General features: G+C 41.8%; 1 protein-coding gene across 1 annotated transcript in view; it reads left to right on the plus strand.

Annotated features, from left to right (window-relative positions):
- DNAH5 (dynein axonemal heavy chain 5) overlaps positions 1-21,820 on the plus strand; it is a 320,870-nt gene that overhangs the window by 90,557 nt on the left and 208,493 nt on the right. The window contains exons 14-21 of the mRNA XM_069556071.1: positions 769-1,090; positions 2,241-2,447; positions 7,429-7,600; positions 10,211-10,356; positions 16,917-17,082; positions 17,987-18,226; positions 19,814-20,004; positions 20,093-20,180. Coding sequence (XP_069412172.1) covers positions 769-1,090; positions 2,241-2,447; positions 7,429-7,600; positions 10,211-10,356; positions 16,917-17,082; positions 17,987-18,226; positions 19,814-20,004; positions 20,093-20,180 — 1,532 coding nt within the window. The remainder of the gene's footprint in view (positions 1-768; positions 1,091-2,240; positions 2,448-7,428; positions 7,601-10,210; positions 10,357-16,916; positions 17,083-17,986; positions 18,227-19,813; positions 20,005-20,092; positions 20,181-21,820) is intronic.

The raw sequence follows: 21,820 nt of genomic DNA on the forward strand, positions 1-21,820 counted from the left end.
ATCCCATGGACAGAGGAGCCTGGTGGGCCACAGTCCGTGGGATCACATGACTGAACATCTAACAAACCTTAAATTTGTTGCAATGTTACCTCTGTTTTATCTTTTGGTTTTGGGCCACAAGGCATGTGAGATCTTAGCTCCCCAAGCAGGGATCGAACCGACACCCGCTGTGTTGGAAGGGGAAGTTTTAACCATTGAACTGCCAAGGAAGTTCCATTTCGCTTTTTCATCATGCCAAGTAAATACTTCATTCTCTTCCATCAGCATATATATATATATAATATATATATATTATATATATATATATGTATTTTGGCTGTTCAAGGTGGTTCTTTTATGTATTGATAGGACAAAAAGTTAGTAAAAATATAAAAATGCAATTTTCAAGTTTCACTTACAGGACATATATAGGTTCCATACAACAATATTTATGAAGAATAACTATGGAATAGACCATAAAAAATGAGTTAAAAATTTCAAATACCATTATCATATGGACCAAGTTTTTTAACCACAGTGCAATTAAATTAGACCTCAAAAATGTATGCTTAGAACTTTTAGGTCTCCTCTTTTGAATTAAAAAACTCCTAGAAATTTAAATATATTTACATCTAAACAATAATGAAAAGACAAGATACCAAGTCTCCTGCCATGCAGTTAAAAAGATAATAAATATGTCAGCATATGTTTTAAAATAAGTCTTAATAGACAGAAGTTCTCAATATCATCCCATTAATTCAAGCCTTTCACTTAAAAAAAAAATAACAGATTGAACATACCTAATCTTGGTATTGATGACAAATACCAGCGTATCCTTGAAAACTACGGGGCTGACATTGATATGATCTCGAAGCTGTATACAAAGCAGAAAAACGACCCACCTTTGGCTCGAGACCAGCCTCCCATTGCTGGGAAGATTCTGTGGGCCCGGCAGCTCTTCCACAGGATTCAGCAACCGATGCAGCTTTTCCAGAAGCACCCATCCGTGCTCCGGACTGCGGAAGCGAAGCCGGTGATTCGCAGTTACAACAGGGTGGCCAAGGTCCTCCTGGAGTTTGAGGTTCTCTACCACAGGGCGTGGCTTCAGCAAGTGAGTCTGACTTAACGCTCTATGGTGATGCTGCCACTGTCAAATCCATGGGGAATCCTGTACTACCCTGGGCAGTTTTACTCCTGTAGAAAGTTGACTTTGTGTCTATTTTATAAGACAGGGTTGGTTGACTGCAAGTAATCAGTCAAAGAGTATAATATGTCCATGAAGGAAAATAATTTTTAATTTTGGAAAAAAGATTATAAAGCCAGGTAACAGAAACTTATTTTTATTGAATTTATAAACTCCTAAGGAAGAAGATCTTGTTTATTGCTTTCTTTACCTGGTTGATTAGGATTTCTTTTTTTGTTTTTTCATTAAGCTCCTTTTTTCTCCATTAAATGTCCATAAACACCAGCATGCCTGTTAAGCAAAGTTTTAATTTTTATTTGGTCATACTCAGTCAGTTCAGTTCAGTTCAGTCACTCAGTCGTGTCCAACTATTTGTGACCCCATGAACCGCAGCACGCCAGGCCTCCCTGTCCATCACCATCTCCCGGAGTTCACTCAGACTCACGTCCATCGAGTCAGTGATGCCATCCAGCCATCTCATCCTCTGTCGTCCCCTTCTCCTCCTGTATACTAGGTTAATCCAATTATATTTCATACCTTACCAACACTTGTATTTCTTGGTAGGTTGGCAGGAAGTATTTTGGAGGATAAAATTCAGTCTAACAAGGCCTCTAAAATGGTATCTCACTTTCCTAGTTCAACTTTTGGTGTCTGGATCAATAACAGAGATGTCTCTGTAATGTTTTTCATTGCTTTTCTAGATAAATGAAAACTGAGTTATGTAGGTTTCTTGAAACTTTTATTAGGAAAAATAACTGAGTTGGCATGAAGCTATCAGGGAGCAAAGCGACTTTTGAGAAGTCATCTCTATTGCAGTATCCACTTACCAAATATAAGAGATTCATGACCAAAGCATTTTGTTGAACTGACTGTACATCACCACCAAGAGTTTTAAGGCTTTTTTTTCCCCCCTGAAAGTGAAGTTAGGAGAAGAGTAAGAGACCCATCATCCTTAGTTTGTGAAGCTCAAACCCATGAAAGGACATGCAATGATCTTTATTCCCAGAAATGGCCGAGTTAGATACCCTGTATATGCACTGAACTCTCTAATAATAGTAATGTTGCTCTTTCCTCACAGACTGAAGAAATTCACGTAGGACTTGAGGCTTCTTTATTGGTGAAGGCTCCTGGCACAGGGGAACTGTTCGTAAACTTTGATCCTCAGATATTAACCTTATTTAGAGAAACAGAGTGTATGTCACAGATGGGTCTACAAGTTTCACCGTTTGCAGCTGCTCTTTTCCAGAAACGAGACACATACAAGAAGAACTTCAGTAACATGAAGGTATGGAACTTTTATTTTTTTCCCATCTTGGATTCATTACAAAATGCATTTTTTTTTTTTTTACAAAATGCATTTAATGCAACCCCAGTGTGGATTAAAAAAAAAAAATCTAGTGGTGTGTCACTGTTGAGGAACAGGAAGTACCTGGGATGACTGTAGTGGAGTGATTGAGGCCAGAAAGTAGAGTTGGCAAAGGCCAGGTCCTTACAGAGCTTGTAAACTGAGAGTACATGTTTGGGTGCACCAGGAAGCCATTAGAGGAATCTGAGCAGGAGAATAAGGCGTGGTGTCCTTTACTATAAAAACACTCTTGCTGCTAGGTGATTTTTAAGGGACAGGAGGGTCACTGTGGGGGCTTCCTAGGTGGCTCAGTGGTAAAGAATTTGTCTTCCAAGGCAGGAGACTTCCTTGGGTTGGGAAGATCCCCTGGAGAAGGGAATGGCACCTCACCCCAGTATTCTTGCCTAGGAAATCCCATGGACAGAGGAGCCTGGCAGGCTATTGTCCTTGGGATCAAAAAAGAGTCAGATGTGACTTAGTGACTAAACAATAACAAAGGGTCAATGTGAAGCCAGTTTGCAGGCTATTGTACCAATTTAGGATGGAGAAGATGGTGGCTGAACTAAGATGCAGTTGAGTAGTAGATCAGTGGATCAGAGAATGATGTCAACAGGCATGTTATGAGAGAACTCAAGGGTGATACCTTTGTTTTTAGTGTGAGCAGCTCTATGGACTTACTCAAAGTGGGGCTCGCATATACTGTTGTTATCGTTCAGTCACTGAGCTGTGTCTGACTCCTTTACTGTGTTGCTTGTGTTCTGCTCACATCTTCAATAACCTGCTGTGGCTCCGAATGGAAATTCCACTCATGGAGTTGGTAAAGACTGGAACTAGTTTGTTTTGGGGGGCCAAAGGGAATCAGTAACTCCCGTCTCAAGTAGAAGATGATTTTTAGAGACTGAAGTAGAGATGTTGTCCATGCAGATTATGTATGTCTGGAGTTGAGAAGTCAAAGTAGAAGACACATTTTCGAGGTTATCAGCGTATATATGTGAAGTGAAGTCACATGTGAACTGAAGGCGCTCAGTTGTGGCCAACTCTTTGCGACCCCATGGACTGTAGCCTACTAGGTTCCTCCGTCCATGGGATTTTCCAGGCAAGAGTACTGGACTGGGTTGCCATTTCCTTCTCCAGGAGATCTTTCCGACCCAGGGATTGAACCCAGGTCTTCCACATTGGAGGCAGACGGCTTTACCGTCTGAGCCACCAGGGAAGTTCAGAGTATATATGTGTGTTCTTAGGCATGTCTGACTCTTTGCAACCCATTGACTGTAGCATCCCAGGTTTCCCTATCCATGGAATTTTCCAGGCAGGAATACTGGAGTGGGCTGCCATTTCCTATTCCAGGGGATCTTCCTGACTCAGAGATCAAACCCATGTCTCTGGTGTCTCCTATGTTGGCAGGCAGATTCTTTACCACTGTGCCATCTGGGAAGCCCTATCAGAATAGAGTTGCTATTTAAAGTCATTGTCCTGCATGAGATTTCCAAGGGGGAGAATATAAAGAAGAGTAAACGGTCTTCATTAAACTCTGAGTTGTTCCAATATTAACAGGTCTGCTAGAAGAGGACAAATATGCTAGTGAAATTAAGGATTGGCCTTTGAGGCAGGTGAAAGCTAACTGTCAAGAAAGCCAAGGGGTATGGGATGGGGAGGGAGGTGGGAGGGGGCTTCAGGATGGGGGACGCATGTACACCCATGGCTGATTCATGTCAATGTATGGCAAAACCACTACAATATTCTAAAGTAATTAGCCTCCAGTTAAAATAAATAAAATAATTAAAAAAACAAGAAAGCCAGGGGTAAGAAAAACTTCATGATGGAGGGACTGGTCACCAGTGACAAATACTGCCCAGAAGATGCTCAAATGAAGTCAGCTATGCTGCCATTATATTTGATAACATGGAAACCATTGTTACAACTTCATAGTGGTTAGTATCATAGGACAAGTCCAATAAGGCCACATATTTGCATAATGCAAAATCATTTAATCATTTTCATATTCATTATTCCATTCAATATTTTCCACAGCCATGTTAGGTAATTGGTACAGAGTACCATTATATTATTTTAGAGGTGACAATACTGTGCCTTAGAGAACTTAAATGACTTAGCCAAGCTTATACTCTAGTGTTTTCCCACTCTTTCATGTTATGTTAAAAAGTTAATATTAGCAACATGCAGACATTCCTCAGATGTAAGCTCATCAAATACTAGTCAACATATTGGAATTCCCTTTTATATTTTTCTTGGGTGTTTGAGAATAGCTAAGTCAATCTTCATATTTGTAAAGAAATAGTTATTTTTGCTATATATAAAATAAGCAACAATGACATATGTATAGCACAGAAAGTATACTCAATATCTTATAATAACCTATAATGGGAAAGAACCTGAAAAAAGAATATATATATAAGAATATATATATATGTATATATGGGGTTTTCTGGTGGCTCAGATGATAAAGAATCTGCCTGCAATGCAGGAGAACCAGGTTTGATCCCTGGGTCAGGAAGATCCTCTGGAGAAGGAAACGGCAGCCCACTCCAGAGTTCTTGCCCGGAGAGTCCCCATGGACAGAGGAGCCTGGCAGGCCACAGACCATGCGGTCACAAAGAGTCAGACATGACTGAGAGACGAGCACTTTGACATGTGTCTCGTAGCATCACCTCTGCTGTCCTCTGTTGGGCTCCATAAGCCCACACAGAGCGAAGGAGAGGGAACATAGACCCTACCCTATGAATGCAGGAGGGTCAAAGAATGTTTTATTTGATTAAAAAGTTTATTTATTTATCTTTCAAATAATGTTTTAGAACCACCACAGCTGTAAACGACAATTCCAAGTGAATTATCATCTGATGGGTAATTTTTACTGCGTCTTGAGTTTGAAAGAGTTAAAAGTTCCCACTCAACCTGAGTAGTTGGTAAAAATAGATCAATTAGCATGTTTGGAGACCATCTCACGTGTTGCTGAGTTACTGTGCTGAATACCTAATAGTTTGTAGGCTTCTATAGAAGCCTGAGAAGCGGAAGTAGCTATTCCTTTCCCTATTCGTTGGAAGGCAGTTCAGACTGGAAAGAGATGAATCATCATAGACTAATTGTTAGGAATATAGATTCTGAAGCCAGTTGGGATTTGAAGCACTATCTTTGGGCAAATTACTTTACCCTTCTAAGCTTTAGTTTTTCATTTTTAAAATGGATGAATAATACCTCCTGGGGTTAAAAGATTAAGGTGGGAAGTGGAAGGGCTACTAGAGGCTGATTTAAGACCTGCCTTGCAGAGAGAATAAGTGATGAACTCCGAAAGAAAGGTAAGCAGTAGATAAATGGTTCAGAAAATGTGTTAAGTAGCTGCTAATAGAATCATCAAATTTAGATCTTTCATGGAAATTGAAAAGATATTACAGAAATTGTGGAAAAGTATTAAATGAAGAAAGGATAATGTTGTCCATTGGGAAATGTTGAATTTAAAATTCACAAAGACTGTTGGACTTTTTACTTCCTTCGTATAGTTTTCTCAGAATCATTAATGTTAATTGTGACTGTCAGAGAGAAGAGGTATTGTGTACAGTGTTTTCCAAACTTACCCTTCTAGGGACCATTTTTCTTACAGAATCGCTTGTGGCTAATGTTTCAGCATAAGCATTTTGGGAAACACTGATGTAATGACAAAGTAACACTCACATGTATATTATAAAGACGAGCTTAACAATTGTATTTAAGAAGTGCATTAAAGTTGTTTTCTTATAATTAATTATTACTAATATTAACATAACCATGAAAGGTAGGCTGGAGGTACTATCGTGTGCATGCATGCTAAATCCCTTCAGTCGTGTCCAGCTCACTGCGACCCCGTGGACTGACTGCAGCACACCAGGCACCCCTGTCTTTCACTCTCTCCCAGAGTCTGCTCAAATTCACGTCCATTGAGTCAGTGATGCTGTCCAACCATCTCATCCTCTGCCACCTTCTCCTTTTCCTAGCATTAATATTTCCCAGCATCAGGGTCTTTTCCAATGAGTTCGCTCTTCGCATCAGGTGGCCAAAGGACTGGTGCTTCAGCTTCAGCATCAGTCCTTCCAATGACTGTTCAGGATTGATTTCCCCAAGGATTGACTCATTGGATCTTCTTGCAGTCCTAGCGACTCTCATGAGTGTTCTCTAGACCCACAATTCGAAAGCATCAGTTTCTCTGCTCCCAGTCCTCTTTCTGGTTCAACTCTTACGTCTGCATACAGGGCTGGATAGGGGGTGAAAAACTCTTCCTTGTCAGTTCTTTCCCTCTCCTCCTTCAGTTCAGTTCAGTTCAGTTCAGTTGCTCAGTCGTGTCCGACTCTTTGCGACCCCATGAATCGCAGCACGCCAGGCCTCCCTGTCCATCACCGACTCCCGGAGTTCACTCAGACATGCGTCCATTGAGTCAGTGATGCCATCCAGCCATCTCATCCTCTGTCGTCCCCTTCTCCTCCTGCCCCCAATCCCTCCCAGCATCACAGTCTTTTCCAATGAGTTAACTCTTCACATGAGGTGGCCAAAGTACTGGAGTTTCAGCTTTAGTATCATTCCTTCCAAAGAAATCCCAGGGCTGATCTCCTTCAGAATGGACTGGTTGGATCTCCTTGCAGTCCAAGGGACTCTCAAGGGTCTTCTCCAACACCACAGTTCAAAAGCATCAATTCTTCAGTGCTCAGCCTTTTTCACAGTCCAACTCTCACATCCTTAGGTGTTCTTTATTGGGTGAGGCATTTGTATCCATGGAGAAACTTCATCTCTGTTCTACTCTGGTTTTGTTTTGGCTGCTTTTTGGAGCCCTATAGCTGGACTGTAAATAAAAGTAATTGTTTTGGATAAAAATGAGCTCTTAACAGATATTCAAAGTGAGATATTATTTGATAATTTCACCCCTGTTTCACTGTAGATGATGCTGGCTGAATATCAGAGGGTGAAGTCAAAAATGCCTCCCATTATAGAGCAACTGATGGTTCCTCATTTGGCGAAAGTGGATGAAGCTCTCCAACCTGGCCTGGCTGCACTAACCTGGACATCACTGAACATTGAGATGTACTTGAAAAATGCTTTTGCAAAGATCAGTAAGTCTGTTTAAATGATTATTATTTTTCAATTTTGAAGACTGAGTTTTTGAGTTCTACTGTTTAATTTCTTATAGATATTATGATATACATAATAAAACGAGAGTGTGTTCTTAAGTTGTTCCCTAAGGAATTTGGAGAACACTCTTGAGAGTCCCTTGGACTGCAAGGAGATCCAACCAGTCCATTCTAAAAGAAATCAGTCCTGAATATTCATTGGAAGGACTGATACTGAAGCTGAAACTCTGGCTACCTGATGAGAAGAACTGACTCATTGGGAAAGACCCTGATGCTGGGAAAGTTTGAAGGCAGGAGGAGAAGGGATGAGAGGAGGATGAGATGAGACAGAGGATGAGATGGTTGGATGGCATCACTGACTCAATGGACATGAGTTTGATTAAACTCCGGGAGTTGGCGATGGACAGGGAGGCCTGGCATGCTGCAGTACCCAGGGTCACAAAGATTCAGATATGACTGAGCGACTGAACTGAACTGAAGGAATTTTACCAAATATATGAAATCATTAGTTTCCTGGAAACCATATGTGTGTGTGTTGTGCTTAGTTGCTCAGTTGTGTCCAACTCTTTGCAACCCCATGGACTGTAGCCCGCCAGGCTTCTCTGTCCATGGGGATTCTCCAGGCAAGAATACTGGGATGGGTTGCTATGCCCTCCTTCAGGAGCTCTTCCCAACCCAGGGATTGAACCCAGGTCTCCTGCATTGCAGACAGATTCTTTACCAGCTGAGCTACCAGGGAAGCCCCAGAAACCATATATATTTGCTATTTAGTTTTATCCCCAGAGATTAATTACATTTTAAAATTATGCTTATTGTTGGGCATTAGACTTTAAAGGAACTTTAGAGTCATTCAGCTCTTTATACTAACAGGTTAGTGTATTTTGAGATGCTGATTTAAAAGATGTGATTTGGACAGAGCAGACTGCTGAACAGCAGGATATATGGGGAAAGTTTAAGCAAATATTTTTGTTCCTAAACAGGGATATACTACACTTTAAAATATATTTAAGGTGGTGTACTCCATAAATTACAATTTCCCAGAATGTGTACAAGTATGTTGCAAAGGAGCCTAGGCTCAGAGAATTCTGGGAAATCCACGTTAAACAAAGTCAAGTAGGTTTCTCTTCTGGAGGACTTTTCAGAGCCCTTGATGTGCCAGTATTTAGTGGGTCTCCAAAAGTGGGCTTCTATAAGTTGCATTTCCCAGAGTTCCTTGGCTGCCTTCTAGGAAAGCATGTTAATGCTTGACGGAGGCATTGTTCTAGAAAGACTGGAAACGGTCATTCTCCTCTTCCTCACCCCTTCACGGCTCAGTTCTCCGTGTGTTCGATAGCCCAGAATATGTCCCATTCCCAAGAAGCCCACTTGGACTCTTCTACCACAAGACCACTTCCTCTTGTGACCTCCTGTTATTTTACACGGAGACAAAAGGCTCTGCATTTCCGTTGCTTCTAATGGTTCTGTCTTTCCCCCCGACTGACTGCAGAGGGCTTGAAAAATTAGGGTCTTTCTTATGCTTTTGTGTTACTTTGAGTTGGGTTTGTGCTAGATACCTATACGCATATGTATTCATAATTGCTATGGTTTCATACAGTCAATCCCTTTCCATTTATTTACCTCCATAACCCCCTATTCACCCTTTGCCCCCATCACCTCTTTTCTGGATCACCCTTTTCTGAGCCTCCCTTGTACATACCCATTCTGATAGCTCCTTACGTTCTCCCTCCAGTCTCCCTCCCTCCCTTCCTCTCTCTGTAGCTGCTGCAGTAACACCTCGTCCATTTATAGCCCAGATTTTCAAGAGCTTGTCTTATTAGTAGGTTTCCATGGTACCTTCCAAATACCTTAGAACGCAGAGGGGTCCAGCTGTTTACTAGGTGCAATATACTCAAGAATATTTGATAGGTACTGGGTTAGGTGGAGCAGAGAAGTGAGGGGCTTATGGTTGAACCCTCCTACCCTCTTTGCTTTGCTTCATAGCTTTGGGGACTAGATTCGAAGACAACCTGTGAAGGGATCTTTGGGTATGAATGAGGCTCATTACAGTTTGAAGGCTGAATAACATAAAATGCGTGATCAGACAGCCATAGCAGTATAGGCGTGGAGAAGGTCCTTTGAGATGGAGGGGTGCTCAGGGGTCAACGCCAGCATAGGAGAAGGGGGCCGCATGAATATGTGCAGATTCACAGAAAGCCTCCTGGGGTAGATGCATTCCAGCTGAATCTGCAAGTTGAGTCAGAGTTAGGCAGGCTGAGAAAGCTGGGAAGCTGGTTAAAGAAAGAACACTGTGAGAACCAAGTGTGAAATAGCTCTACGCATGCATTCTAAGTCACTTCATAGAATCTTTGCGACTCCATGGACCATAGCCCACCAGGCTTCTCTGTTCATGGGATTCTTCAGGCAAGAATACTGGAGTGGGTTGCCATGCTCTCCTCCAGCGGATCTTCCCGACCCGGGGATTGAACCTGGGTCTCATGTCTCCTGCAACAGCTCTATGGAGCTGAATTTACTACTGAAATATAATCACATTTCTTTTTTTAAAAAACAACAAAATGCTTAATTTCTTTTATCCACTCTTATTTTTCTCCAAAGGGAACCTGGAGTTGTTGCTCGACAGGGTCAATGATTTGGTTGAGTTCCGCATTGATGCCATCCTGGAAGAAATGAGCAGCACTCCTCTTTGTCAGCTCCCTGGAGAAGAGCCACTTACCTGTGAAGAGTTTCTCCAGATGACAAAGGTTATTAGAAGATTGATGCTTTTATTTAAACTTTATTTTGTGATTCATTTTTCTATAAAGGGCATTTTGGGAAGTATCAATTGCATTTTTTTTTTTCTCTTCCCATGACTGGTCTGTGATGGATGTTCTTTAAACGAGGAACCTTCCGATAATAATTTGAAAATGAAGAGGAATGTACCTGAGGGGTCAGGTAGACATGAAGAACAAATCATTTCTTTTCAGATCAGTAAGAGAGAAATTGCCACGGAATACATTTCTCATTTTCCCACAGTTTTTGAAGGGTTAGCCACTCAGTCGTGTCCTATTCTTTGTGACCCCATGTACTGTAGTCAGCCAGGCTCCTCTGTCCATGGGATTCTCCAGGCAAGAATATAGGAGTGGGTTGCCATTTCCTTCTCCAGGGGATCTTCCCAACTCAGGGATCCAACCCAAGTCTCCCACATTGCAGGGAGATTATTTACTCTCTGAGCCACCTTAGAGCTATTTTGTTGAAGAGCTTCTAGTTCTAGTTCTAGCTTCTAGCTAGGGTTCATTAATAAAATAGTTGCTTGAAACAGCTTCTGGATAGAATTTCTTCTTTAGACGTTTCTGTAGAGCAGCGTTTCCCAAAGTGGTATTCTGTGGTACATTGCTGGGGAACCTGGAAAAGACTAGGTCTGTGTTCAGGTGGCTTGGGGTCAATACTGTGCTCTCCTTTTCCCTCCAGGTTCTGTTCACATTAATGTTTTAGAATAAAGACCTTCAGATGGTCTCCTGGGAAAGGGTCTAGTTAACTCTCTTTAATCCATTATTTCTCAAACGTTTGCAAAGGGGACACTTTCTTCCCTGTGCCATGATTAGGATCCTGGGAACAGTGTTCCATGAAGTGCTCCCTTTGAGAAAGTCACTTTAGCATCATTTGCAACATTTCCAGTGGGCATCCTGATTATAAAAACTCATCAGTGGTGACTTTAATATGGTATGTCAGGAGTCCAGAAGACCATCCCCACTGGAAGGACTCATGGAACTCACTCTAGCAGCAATAGAGGCTAAGACTTATTATAGTGATATAACAAGGATACACAGGCTTCTCAGATGGCTCAATGGTAAAGTATCTTCCCGCAGTGCAGGAGACATGGGTTCAGTCCCTGGGTTAGGAAGATCCCCTGGAGAAGGAAATGGCAACCCACTCCAGTATTCTTGCCTGGGAAATTCCATGGACAGAGAAGCCTGGTGGGCTACAGTCCATGGAGTCACAAAGAGTCAGATGTGACTGAGCAACAAAGCGCACACAGAGTAAGGATACACAGTCGGACCATAAGGGGAAAGTCAGGCAGAGTTTGGAGGAATGCACACATGGGCTTCCTTGTTCTTTCTCCCCTTCATGAGGGGCCGCAAAGACCTCACTGTCTCTCCCTGCCCTCCCCTCCCCCACCCCCCAACCACCCATTGACCCCCAGCAAAAGAAATGCAGTCACGAGCGTGCAATATCTCTGCCCAGGAAAGCCCGTTAAGAGACTTCATGCCCAAGGTTGACTTGGTCTCATCACAGAGGTGGGCTTCCCTTGTGGCTCAGCTGGTAAAGAATCTGCCTGCAATGCGGGAGACCTGGGTTCAGTCTCTGGGTTGGGAAGATTCCCCTGGAGAAAGGAATGGCTACCCACTCCAGTATAGTGGCCTGGAGAATTCCATGGACTGTATAGTCCATGGGTTTGCAAAGAGTTGGACATGACTGAGCTTGGACATACTTTCACTTTCCCTTTTCATCACACAGGTGCTCTCTGCCTAGCATGCACCAAAATTCCAGACACCCAGATGGAAAGCTGGTTGGCAAGATAAACCACACTGTTTGCCCAGATAGTCTGAGTACAGAGAGGCACTCTTTATAGCCTGTAGGAACCTTCCTAAAATCCAGGCTCCCGGACACCAGCCAGAGAGCCACCTCATTAGCAGGAGAACAATCTCAGGCCTGCCGTGTTAGCCTTTTTCTGCATATATAGTCATCTTCAGTTTATATTAAATTTGTATATAGTCAAAATTAAATGTTCACATTTTAGAAATTTCTCCATCATCTTTCTCTTAGACTCACTGTGTGTAGACCCTAAACTATACCTCTTCCTTCTTGCTCATTTGCTGTACTCCCACTCTGAGAAATTATTGGGCTCCATGGTTTTTAATATTACCCTACCGCACAATTGGACTCATCTCACACGCTAGTAAAGTAATGCTCAAAATTCTCCAAGCCAGGCTTCAGCAATATGTGAACTGTGAACTTCCAGATATTCAAGGTGGTTTTAGAAAAGGCAGAGGAACCAAAGATCTAATTGCCAACATCCACTGGATCATTGAAAAGGCAAGATAATCCCCCCCAAAACATCTATTTCTGCTTTCTTGACTATGCCAAAGCCTTTGACTATGTGGATCACAATAAACTGTGGAAAATTCTGAAAGAGATGGGAATACCAGACCACCTGACCTGCCTCTTGAGAAACCTATATGCAGGTCAGGAAGCAACAGTTAGAACTGGACATGCAACAACAGACTGGTTCCAAATGGGAAAAAGAGTATGTCAAGGCTGTATATCGTCACCCTGCTTATTTAACTTATATGCAGAGTACATCATGAGAAATGCTGGGCTGGAGGAAGCACAAGCTGGAATCAAGATTGCTGGGAGAAATATCACTTCAGATATGCAGATGACACCACCCTTATGGTAGAAAGTGAAGAAGAACTAAAAAGCCTCTTGATGAAAGTGAAAGAGAAGAGTGAAAAAGTTGGCTTAAAGCTCAACATTCAGAAAACTAAGATCATGGCATCTAGTCCCATCACTTCATGGCAAATAGATGGGGAAATAGTGGACACAGTGGCTGACTTTATTTTTCTGGGCTCCAAAATCACTACGGATAGTGATTGCAGCCATGAAATTAAAGGACACTTACTCCTCGGAAGGAAAGTTATGACCAACCCAGACAGCATATTAAAAAGCAGAGACATTACTTTGCCAACAAAGGTCAATTTAGTCAAGACTATGATTTTTCCAGTGGTCATGTATGGATGTGAGAGTTGGACTATAAAGAAAGCTGAGCACTGAAGAATTGATGCTTTTGAACTGTGGGGTTGGAGAAGACTCTTGAGAGTCCCTTGGACTGCAAGGAGATCCAACCAGTCCATCCTAAAGGAGATCAGTCCTGGGTGTTCATTGAAAGGACTGATGTTGAAGCTGAAAGTCCAATACTTTGGCCACCTGATGCAAAGAGCTGACTCATTTGAAAAGACCTGGATGCTGGGAGGGATTTAGGGCAGGAGGAGAAGGGGACGATAGAGGATGAGATGGTTGGATGGCATCACCGACTCAATGGACATGGGTTTGGGTGAACTCTGGGAGTTGCTGCGATTCATGGGGTTGCAAAGAGTCAGACATGACTGAGTGACTGAACTGACTGACTGACTGGTTCTTAGGATTATTTTATAAAAGTGCAAAATTTTAAAACAAATTTAAAAGCAAATTTTAAAAGTGAGAGTGTTAGTTGCTCAGTCATGTCTGACTCTTTGCAATTCCATGGACTGTAGCCTGCTAGATTCCTCTGTCCTTGGGGATTCTCCAGGCAAGAATACTGGAGTGGGTTGCCATTCCCTTCTCCAGGGGATCTTCCTGACCCAGGGATCAAACCTGGAACTCCCAGATTGCTGTGCTGTGCTTAAATGCTCAGTCATGTCTGACTCTTTACAACTCCATGGACCTAGCCTGCTAGGTTCCTCTGTCCTTGGGGATTCTCCAGGCAAGAATACTGGAGTGAGTTGCCATGCCCTCCTCCAAGGAATCTTCCCAACCCAGGGATTGAACCCAGGTCTCCTACATTGCAAGCAGATTCTTTACTGTCTGAGCCACCAGGGAAGTCCCAAGAATATTGGAGTGGGTAGCCATTCCATCCTAAAATATTAAAAAAGATGGGAAAAGTAGCATTTTTACCCATTACACTGCCATTGTGATAACTTGGTATATTGCCTATTTACATTTGTGATCCTTACTGTACAGACTGCAGATTTGTAATGGTGTGTGTGTTTTTTCTCCCACTTACTTTTTCTTCAGCAAATATTTCTCATGTTGCTACATGGCCACCATTTTAAGGATGCCTTCAGAATATTCTATTGAGTTGATGTATCCTAATTTACTTACTTTGTTATTGTTGGATAGTTAGATGATTTCTAGTTTTGCTGTTTTGCCAAGAGCTACAATGAATATATTTATATGTTTCATGCTTTTTATTCCCCGTTAGGAGTATTTCCTCCTCCAAAAAAAATGTGTCTTCATTTAATAGCTGTTAATATTTGTAGCCAAATTGCTTTTCAAACTGATGATATCAACTTAAAATGCCATCAGCAATGTAGTAGTACCAATTTCACTGTCTTCCAACAAACACTGCTTTATTATAATTACTGTAAATTATAATAAAATTTTTGTTAGAATAAAGTATAGTAGAACAATGCATTTATTATAATAAAATCCAACAATAAATGTATTACAAGTAATTATAAATTATTAATTTTACCTTAAGTAGCAAAATCATAGAGCCTAATTTTAATTTGCATTTTGATTACCAAAGTAAATGATTACCAATATAAAAGAATGCTTTCTCTTGAATTCATTTACTTTTTATAATTCATTTTTTCCTTCAATAATTTTTTTATGGAGCTTCTGTGTGAAACACTGCTTGGGAATAAGACAGTGAACAAAACGAGTGAAATCTCTGCCATTGCAATGCTCGCTTTCAAGTGGAGGTTGTATAAAAACAAGCAAACAAAAAAAGCCAGTGAGCAAACAGCATGCCAAGTTCAGTGGAGAAAAATTAAGAGGATAGTGGAGAAAAGGAGCACCTGAAAGGGGGTAGTGATTTTATGTTGATGGTCAGGGACGACCTCTGTAATTACATCTGAACACAGGAAGTGAGGGAGAAAGCCATGTGACTGTCTCTGGGAAAAAGCATTCCAGGCAGCGGGAATGGGAAGTCCCTGAGGACTTCCCAAAGGTCCTGAGGCTTATTCTTGTGGGAGAAAGGCACTGAGTTGAAGTTCGTTGATTATGTTCATATGCTGGGGGTGGAGGAGATCAAGAAGAGAAGGAAAAAGGGAATGGTTGGTAAGTATAGTCCTGGGGAAGCAGGCGAGTGTGGTTAGATTGTGGGATTTTTTTTTTTTTAAAGCAGCTACTTGTGTTATTTTTTAAAATTTTATTTAATTTACTTATTATTTATTTTTGACTGATCTGGGTCTTCATGTGGTGCATGGACTTCTCATTGCGGTGCCTTTCCTTGTTGCCTCGCACGGGCTCTAGGCGCCCAGGCTTCAGTAGAGTGGCACGTGGGCTTAGTTGCCCTGTGGCAAGTGGGATCTTCCTGGACCAGGGATCGAACCTGTGTCCCCTGCATTGGCAGGTAGATTCTTGACCACTCAACCACCAGGAAAATCCCTTGTATTCTTAACTAGAAGGATAAACATTGTATTCCTGAAAAAGGAGGAAAGAGAGTTGATGATGGATTCTGGTTAGTCTTCTGGATGAGGGCATGGGGTCAGGGCTAGGTCACGGGGAGGATGGTGCAAGGATTTGAGGGACAAGGATTTGAGAACACAGTTGTTCTGGGGCCTGGTAGGGAATGTGACTGGAGTGACATAGAATGATTCCTGGGTAGCATTAGGAGCTGGACTGAGTTTGGGGGCCATGAATTCCCAGTGCCAAGCACCTGCCTTGCCATGACCTGTGTGTGCAAGCAGAGATCGTAGATTATCTGATCATTTGGGTTGGACTTCTCCTGCGTAGGGCCCTGGAAGGCTGAGGGGTTGATGGAGTAAAGGCTGTTGTCAAAAGAATGATTGATGTGAGACATCATCCTTAGGGGAGGGTGTGCAGAGTCAGAGGGTTTAAGGGTGAATGTCATGGCTGATGAGGAGGTAAATGAACCCTGAGGCTAATGGAGTGGAGGGTCCACGAGGACATTAGAGCATCTCAAGGTGAACCATGGTTGGTTGAAGCTAAAGACCATGACCCACCCACAGTCTGTTGCTTCATGGGCTTGTTTTTTCAACTAGGTGGTAAATCACTGACTATATCATCTCCTTGTCTGTCTATTTGTCTTGATTAAAGTGCCCCAGTATATTCACTTGTATTTATTACACTCTTGAGAAATGTATAATCTAGTTGGAGGGGAGGGGGATACTTAAAGTTATTTAGGGGTTGATGATGGATTGTTGGCAAAGGTGAAGAGGGAAGGGAGCCTGACTAGAGCAGATGTATATGAAATAGAAAAGCTTCGTGGGAAGAGAGGCTCTTCATGGCTTTTGGACTTATTTCCTCCACTGCTGGAGAAGTTAGAGTAATTGTGGCCCATCTACTCACCAGTTGGTTTTCTCATCTTTAATACAGTCCTTTACAGGATGCCTGGCCTGGGTTAGTGTGAGAGGTATGGCCAAACATTGTTGGAGGCCAAAACCTCATCTGGAGGCTGGATCTGTCGTGTTGCTACCATTATTGATGTGCTATCAATAGCTAGATAAACAAATATGACATGATGCTATTTTTTTGATAGGACCTTTGTGTAAATGGTGCTCAGATACTACACTTTAAAAGCTCTTTAGTGGAGGAAGCAGTCAATGAGCTAATAAATATGTTGCTGGATGTGGAAGTTCCATCTAAGGAAGAAAGAGAGAAAGTATTCAATGTGAATAGTGATGATTGGAAAAATGAAAGTTCAGGTAAGAAAGGGGAGTAATGGAAGGGTCTTGCTTTTCTAGGACATGCCTGAAAACCAAAATTTAATTTTCTACTTTGCAATGAATTTCACACTCTAATAAGACCCTCCCAGTTTTATAAGGACATTAATTAATCTGAAATTAGGATTCGGGGAACACTTGAATGATAGCGTGTCATTAATTTCCATTACTTTTTGTTCAGCTCTACAAATGTGTACTTCACACTGGTCCTTGTTAGCTCTCTTTGCATTTAGGTGTAAGTGTGTGTTTTTTCACTTTATCAGTAAAGTAGGATGGATTATGGGTTGGAATTCCCACTGGAGTATGTCTACACCAGACAGAGCAGGTGGTTTGTGGAACAGATGAAGACAGCAAGAGGCAGAGAAGGGACGCTGCTCCCCGAGGGTTTGTGGTTGTTGGTGAAAGAGAGACCCCAGAGAGCCAGCACCTATGACCCCAGGCCCTGTCTTATTTTTGCATAGTTCCTACCTTTCCTCCTATTCCCACACATCAAGGATGAGAGTTTCCATCAGTCTACCTTGTTCCCCCAATGTCCTCTTCCTATCCTTTGATGGCCTCATTTCATAAGAAGTATGACATTTGAGTGTTATTAAACTTGCACGTATGTGCGGGCTTAGTCCTATCTGACTCTTTGTGACCTCATGGACTGTAGCCCACCAGGCTCCTCTGTCCATAGAATTCTCCAGGCATGAATACTGGAGTGGGTTACCTTTTCCTCCTCCAGGGCATCTTCCTGACCCAGGGATCAATCGATTACGTGTTTTGTGTTTCCTGCGTTGGCAGGCAGGTTCTTTACGACTGCACCAATTTATCTTAATTTTCTTCCTTAACTGCAGTAGGTGGCCCCCTGCCCCCATCTCTTTCAATTTCTCTCATTTTGTAACAGCAAAAGGAGAAGAAGAAAATTCTGATACCTTGACTTCTTCCCTTAATGCCGAGGCAGGCCTCTTGCCTTTGATGACAGTCTCAAGAAAGAAGAAAGAGATCGAGGCGTTAGAGGAAGGAGCCCGAGAGTTGCTCTCTCACTTCAATCACCAAAACACGGATGCTCTTCTGAAAGTTACAAAGAACACACTGGAGGCCATCCGCAGGCGCATTCAATTCTCCAACATGATGAGCTTCCGGGGTAATGATCCCGCAGGGTTGGCCTCTTGGCTTGCCAAGCCTGGTCTCTGGTTGTGTGTGCATGTGTGTGTTCCTGTTAAATTTAAATAATCAAACCCTCACCATTTCTTCAGTGCCTCCTTGTACATTTATATAATATGAACTTGGACTATCTCAGCAGTTCGGTGAAGTAGACACTGTCATTTCTCTCATTTAAGACTGATAAGACTGGAGTCCAGGAAAGTTAAGTAATTGACTTAAGGCCACTTAGCTTCTGTTAATAAAATAATAATCAACATCACATTTAATCTTTTTGTAATAAGATGAAAACATGTGAAATGAATTGTTTTAACTAGTAAAAGAAGAAATACTTTAAAAAGAAGCTATATAGAAACATACTTTCATTGTTAAATCATTAGATTATTAGCCAGTCTTATAAAGAAAGATTTTATTAATGTCATAACCTCCAAATCAGAAAATTATTATTATTATTTTTTGCTATTTTCATGTTAATTTAGTACTTTCCAGCTCATTTCTTCATTCTTAAAACAATCATCTCTCTTCAGCACCATTCAGAAATTGGTTTCCCAGATGGGCCACAAAAATCATTCAAATCTAGAGACATTCTGAAACTAAACTTTAAATTGAAAACATAAAAACAAAGTAACAATAATTAATTAAACAAAAAACAATAGGATAACAAACCTTTTTATTTATTTTGAACATGGGCTCCTAAAGGAAAGCAGTTAGTTAACTCTAATAGTTAATTAGAAGTGGATGAAAAGAAGTGGAAACATTGAAAGAACTTTTGATGGAAACTTGGTTTATTATGTTTTATTTCACCTCAAAATGGAGGATAGTCCTTTTCTTTGACATGGAGCTAATATTTGAACTTATCAACTGTTGATATGTTGGATATTGTCTCCTGTCTTTCCCAACTTTATATATTACAGGTGTTTCCAATTGTATAGAGTTGCACACATATATATCCATATTTATATACCCATAACTATACCTATATTCAACTTTAAAAGTCCCTTGGATATAAATGGTGAATTACACTTTATTTCGTCCCTGGTCTTTAACTGCTCCCAGTGTGATATACTCTGATATATATCAGAGTGATGATAGCGATGGTAGAAAGACATATATTTTATCTGAAATTCTAAGCTGGCATTTGTTCTGATAGTCTTGTGTTTTATCCCTTACTTATTTATTCTATATTTAATTTGCTGGCATCCTGTTATTCAGACAGTCTCATCTTCAATATTTTAGGTAAGAGTTTCTATAATTATATAATCTGCCAACTCCATGCAGCCAATTTTCTTTATGGAGCATGTACCCATAGACTGATCAGCAGAAGATGGCTTGGAGTCTACTGAACTGCTGTGTTCCACTGAGCAAAACTAGATCCTCTATTAGTTTTTATTCATTCACTCATATGTTCAGCAAATTCATATTGTCTGATGATATATCTATTATGTATAGGTGCTTTCATTATCTAGGTGCTTTCATTTTTCTGGTTAAAATGATATTTTATCTTTTTCATTAAAAAAAGAATCTTTTTAAATGAAAAGGATGAATGCGTCCCTGTTCTGTGTTAACTCAGACAGTAACAGTGCCTCTAAAGTGAAGCAGAACGGACTGCCCATTTTCCGGGCAAGCGTCATTCTGGCCATCCCCAACATCAGCATGGCCCCAGCCCTTGAAGACATACAGCAGACGCTGAACAAAGCTGTGGAGTTCATCGTCACTGTCAGCAAGGGGGTTAGACAGTGGAGCGGTGAGCCGGCGTCCAAGGTGAGTTTGGCATGAGGAAACCGTTACACGTGGAAGCTGCTTCTTTTACAGGTGATAGGGCACTGAAAGCTGTCCTTTTCCATTGCAGAAAAAGATGCAGGAAAGAAAACTGACTGCCCTGCAGCATAATGAAGACAGTGATTCTGATACTGAAATGGGAGAAAACGAATCTCAAGGTAGATGTTCTTTTAGTTCTTTCTGACTAGTCATTCTAAATCAAAACCTGTTGAGCTAAAAGGTATTTCCATCCCCCGCCCCCACCCCCGTGCAATTCTCAGATCAGATTGTAGTATTAATCTATGAGTCAGTTTCATATTTGTAAAATACAGATTCATGTATATCACCATGATAGTGTAGTTTATTATTATTTTTTAAAGATTTACTTATTTATTTGTGGCTGTACTGGGTCTTGGAGAAGGCAATGGCACCCCACTCTAGTACTCTTGCCTGGAAAATCCCATGGATGGAGAAGCCTGGTGGGCTGCAGTCCATGGGGTTGCCAAGGGTCAGACACGACTGAGCGACTTTACTTTCACTTTTCACTTTCATGCATTGGAGAAGGAAATGGCAGCCCACTCCAGGGTTCTTGCCTGGAGAATCCCAGGGACGGGGGAGCCTGGTGGGCTGCCGTCCATGGGGTCACACAGAGTTGGACATGACTGGAGTGACTTAGCAGCAGCAGTCCTGGGTCTTCGTTGCTGTGCCTGGGTTTGCTCTGGTTGAGTGAGTGGGGGACTCTCACGGCAGAGGCCTCTCCTGTTGGGGAGCACAGGCTCTAGGCCTGCAGGCTTGATAGTTGTGGCATGTGGCTCAGTCGTTGCAGCTCCCGGGCTCTAGGGCACAGATGCAGTAGTTGTGGTCCATGGGCTTAGCTGTCCCATGGCATGTGGGCTCTTCCTGGACCAGGGATTGAACCTGTGTCCCCGGCACTGGCAGGCACATTCTTTACCACTGCACCACCAGGGAAGCCCCTAAATAGTGTGTTTTAAATGTATGTATCAAAGACATACTGGGGGACAGGAAGGATTTTAGTCTCACAGTTTAAAGAAAAGCTTGTTATTATCACAATGAATATTTCCTGATTTAAGAGATCTTTTGTATTTTGACACACTGTGTATCCTGTTTCGCTTACATAATGTGATTTTTGCTGTATATCTCATGATTTTCATTTATGCCATTCTTCTTGTTCAGTTGCTAAATTGTGTCCGACTCTTTGTGACCCCATGGACTGCAGCAGCCAGGTTTCCCTGTCCTTCACTATTTCCCAGAGTTTGCTTAAACTCATGTCCATTGAGTCACCGAAGCCATCCAACCGTCTCATCCTCTGTGGTCCCCTTCTCCTCCTGCCCTCAATCTTTCCCAGCATCCGGATCTTTTCCAGTGAGTTGGGTCTTCACATCAGGTGGCCAAAGTATTGGAGCGTTAGCTTCAGCATCAGTCCTTCCAATGAATATTCAGGGTTGTTTTCCTTTAGGACTGACTGGTTTGATCTTGCAGTCCCACAAGAGTTTTCTCCAGTACCACAATTCGAAAGCATCAATTCTTTGATGCTCAGCATTCTTTATGGTCCCACTCTCACATCCGTACATAACTATTGGGAAAGCCATAGCTTTGACTATATGAACCTTTGTCAGCAAAGTGATGTCTCTGCTTTTTAATGTGCTGTCTAGGTTTGTCATACCTTTTCTTCCAAGGAGCAAGCATCTTTTAATTTCATGGCTGCAGTCACTGTCTGCAGTGATCTTGGAGCCCAAGAAAATAAAATCTGCCACTATTTCCACGTTTCCCTCTTCTATTTGCCATGAAGTGATGGGAC

The sequence above is a fragment of the Ovis canadensis genome, chromosome 16 (genome assembly GCF_042477335.2).
Source record: "Ovis canadensis isolate MfBH-ARS-UI-01 breed Bighorn chromosome 16, ARS-UI_OviCan_v2, whole genome shotgun sequence".
Lineage (NCBI taxonomy): Eukaryota > Metazoa > Chordata > Mammalia > Artiodactyla > Bovidae > Ovis > Ovis canadensis.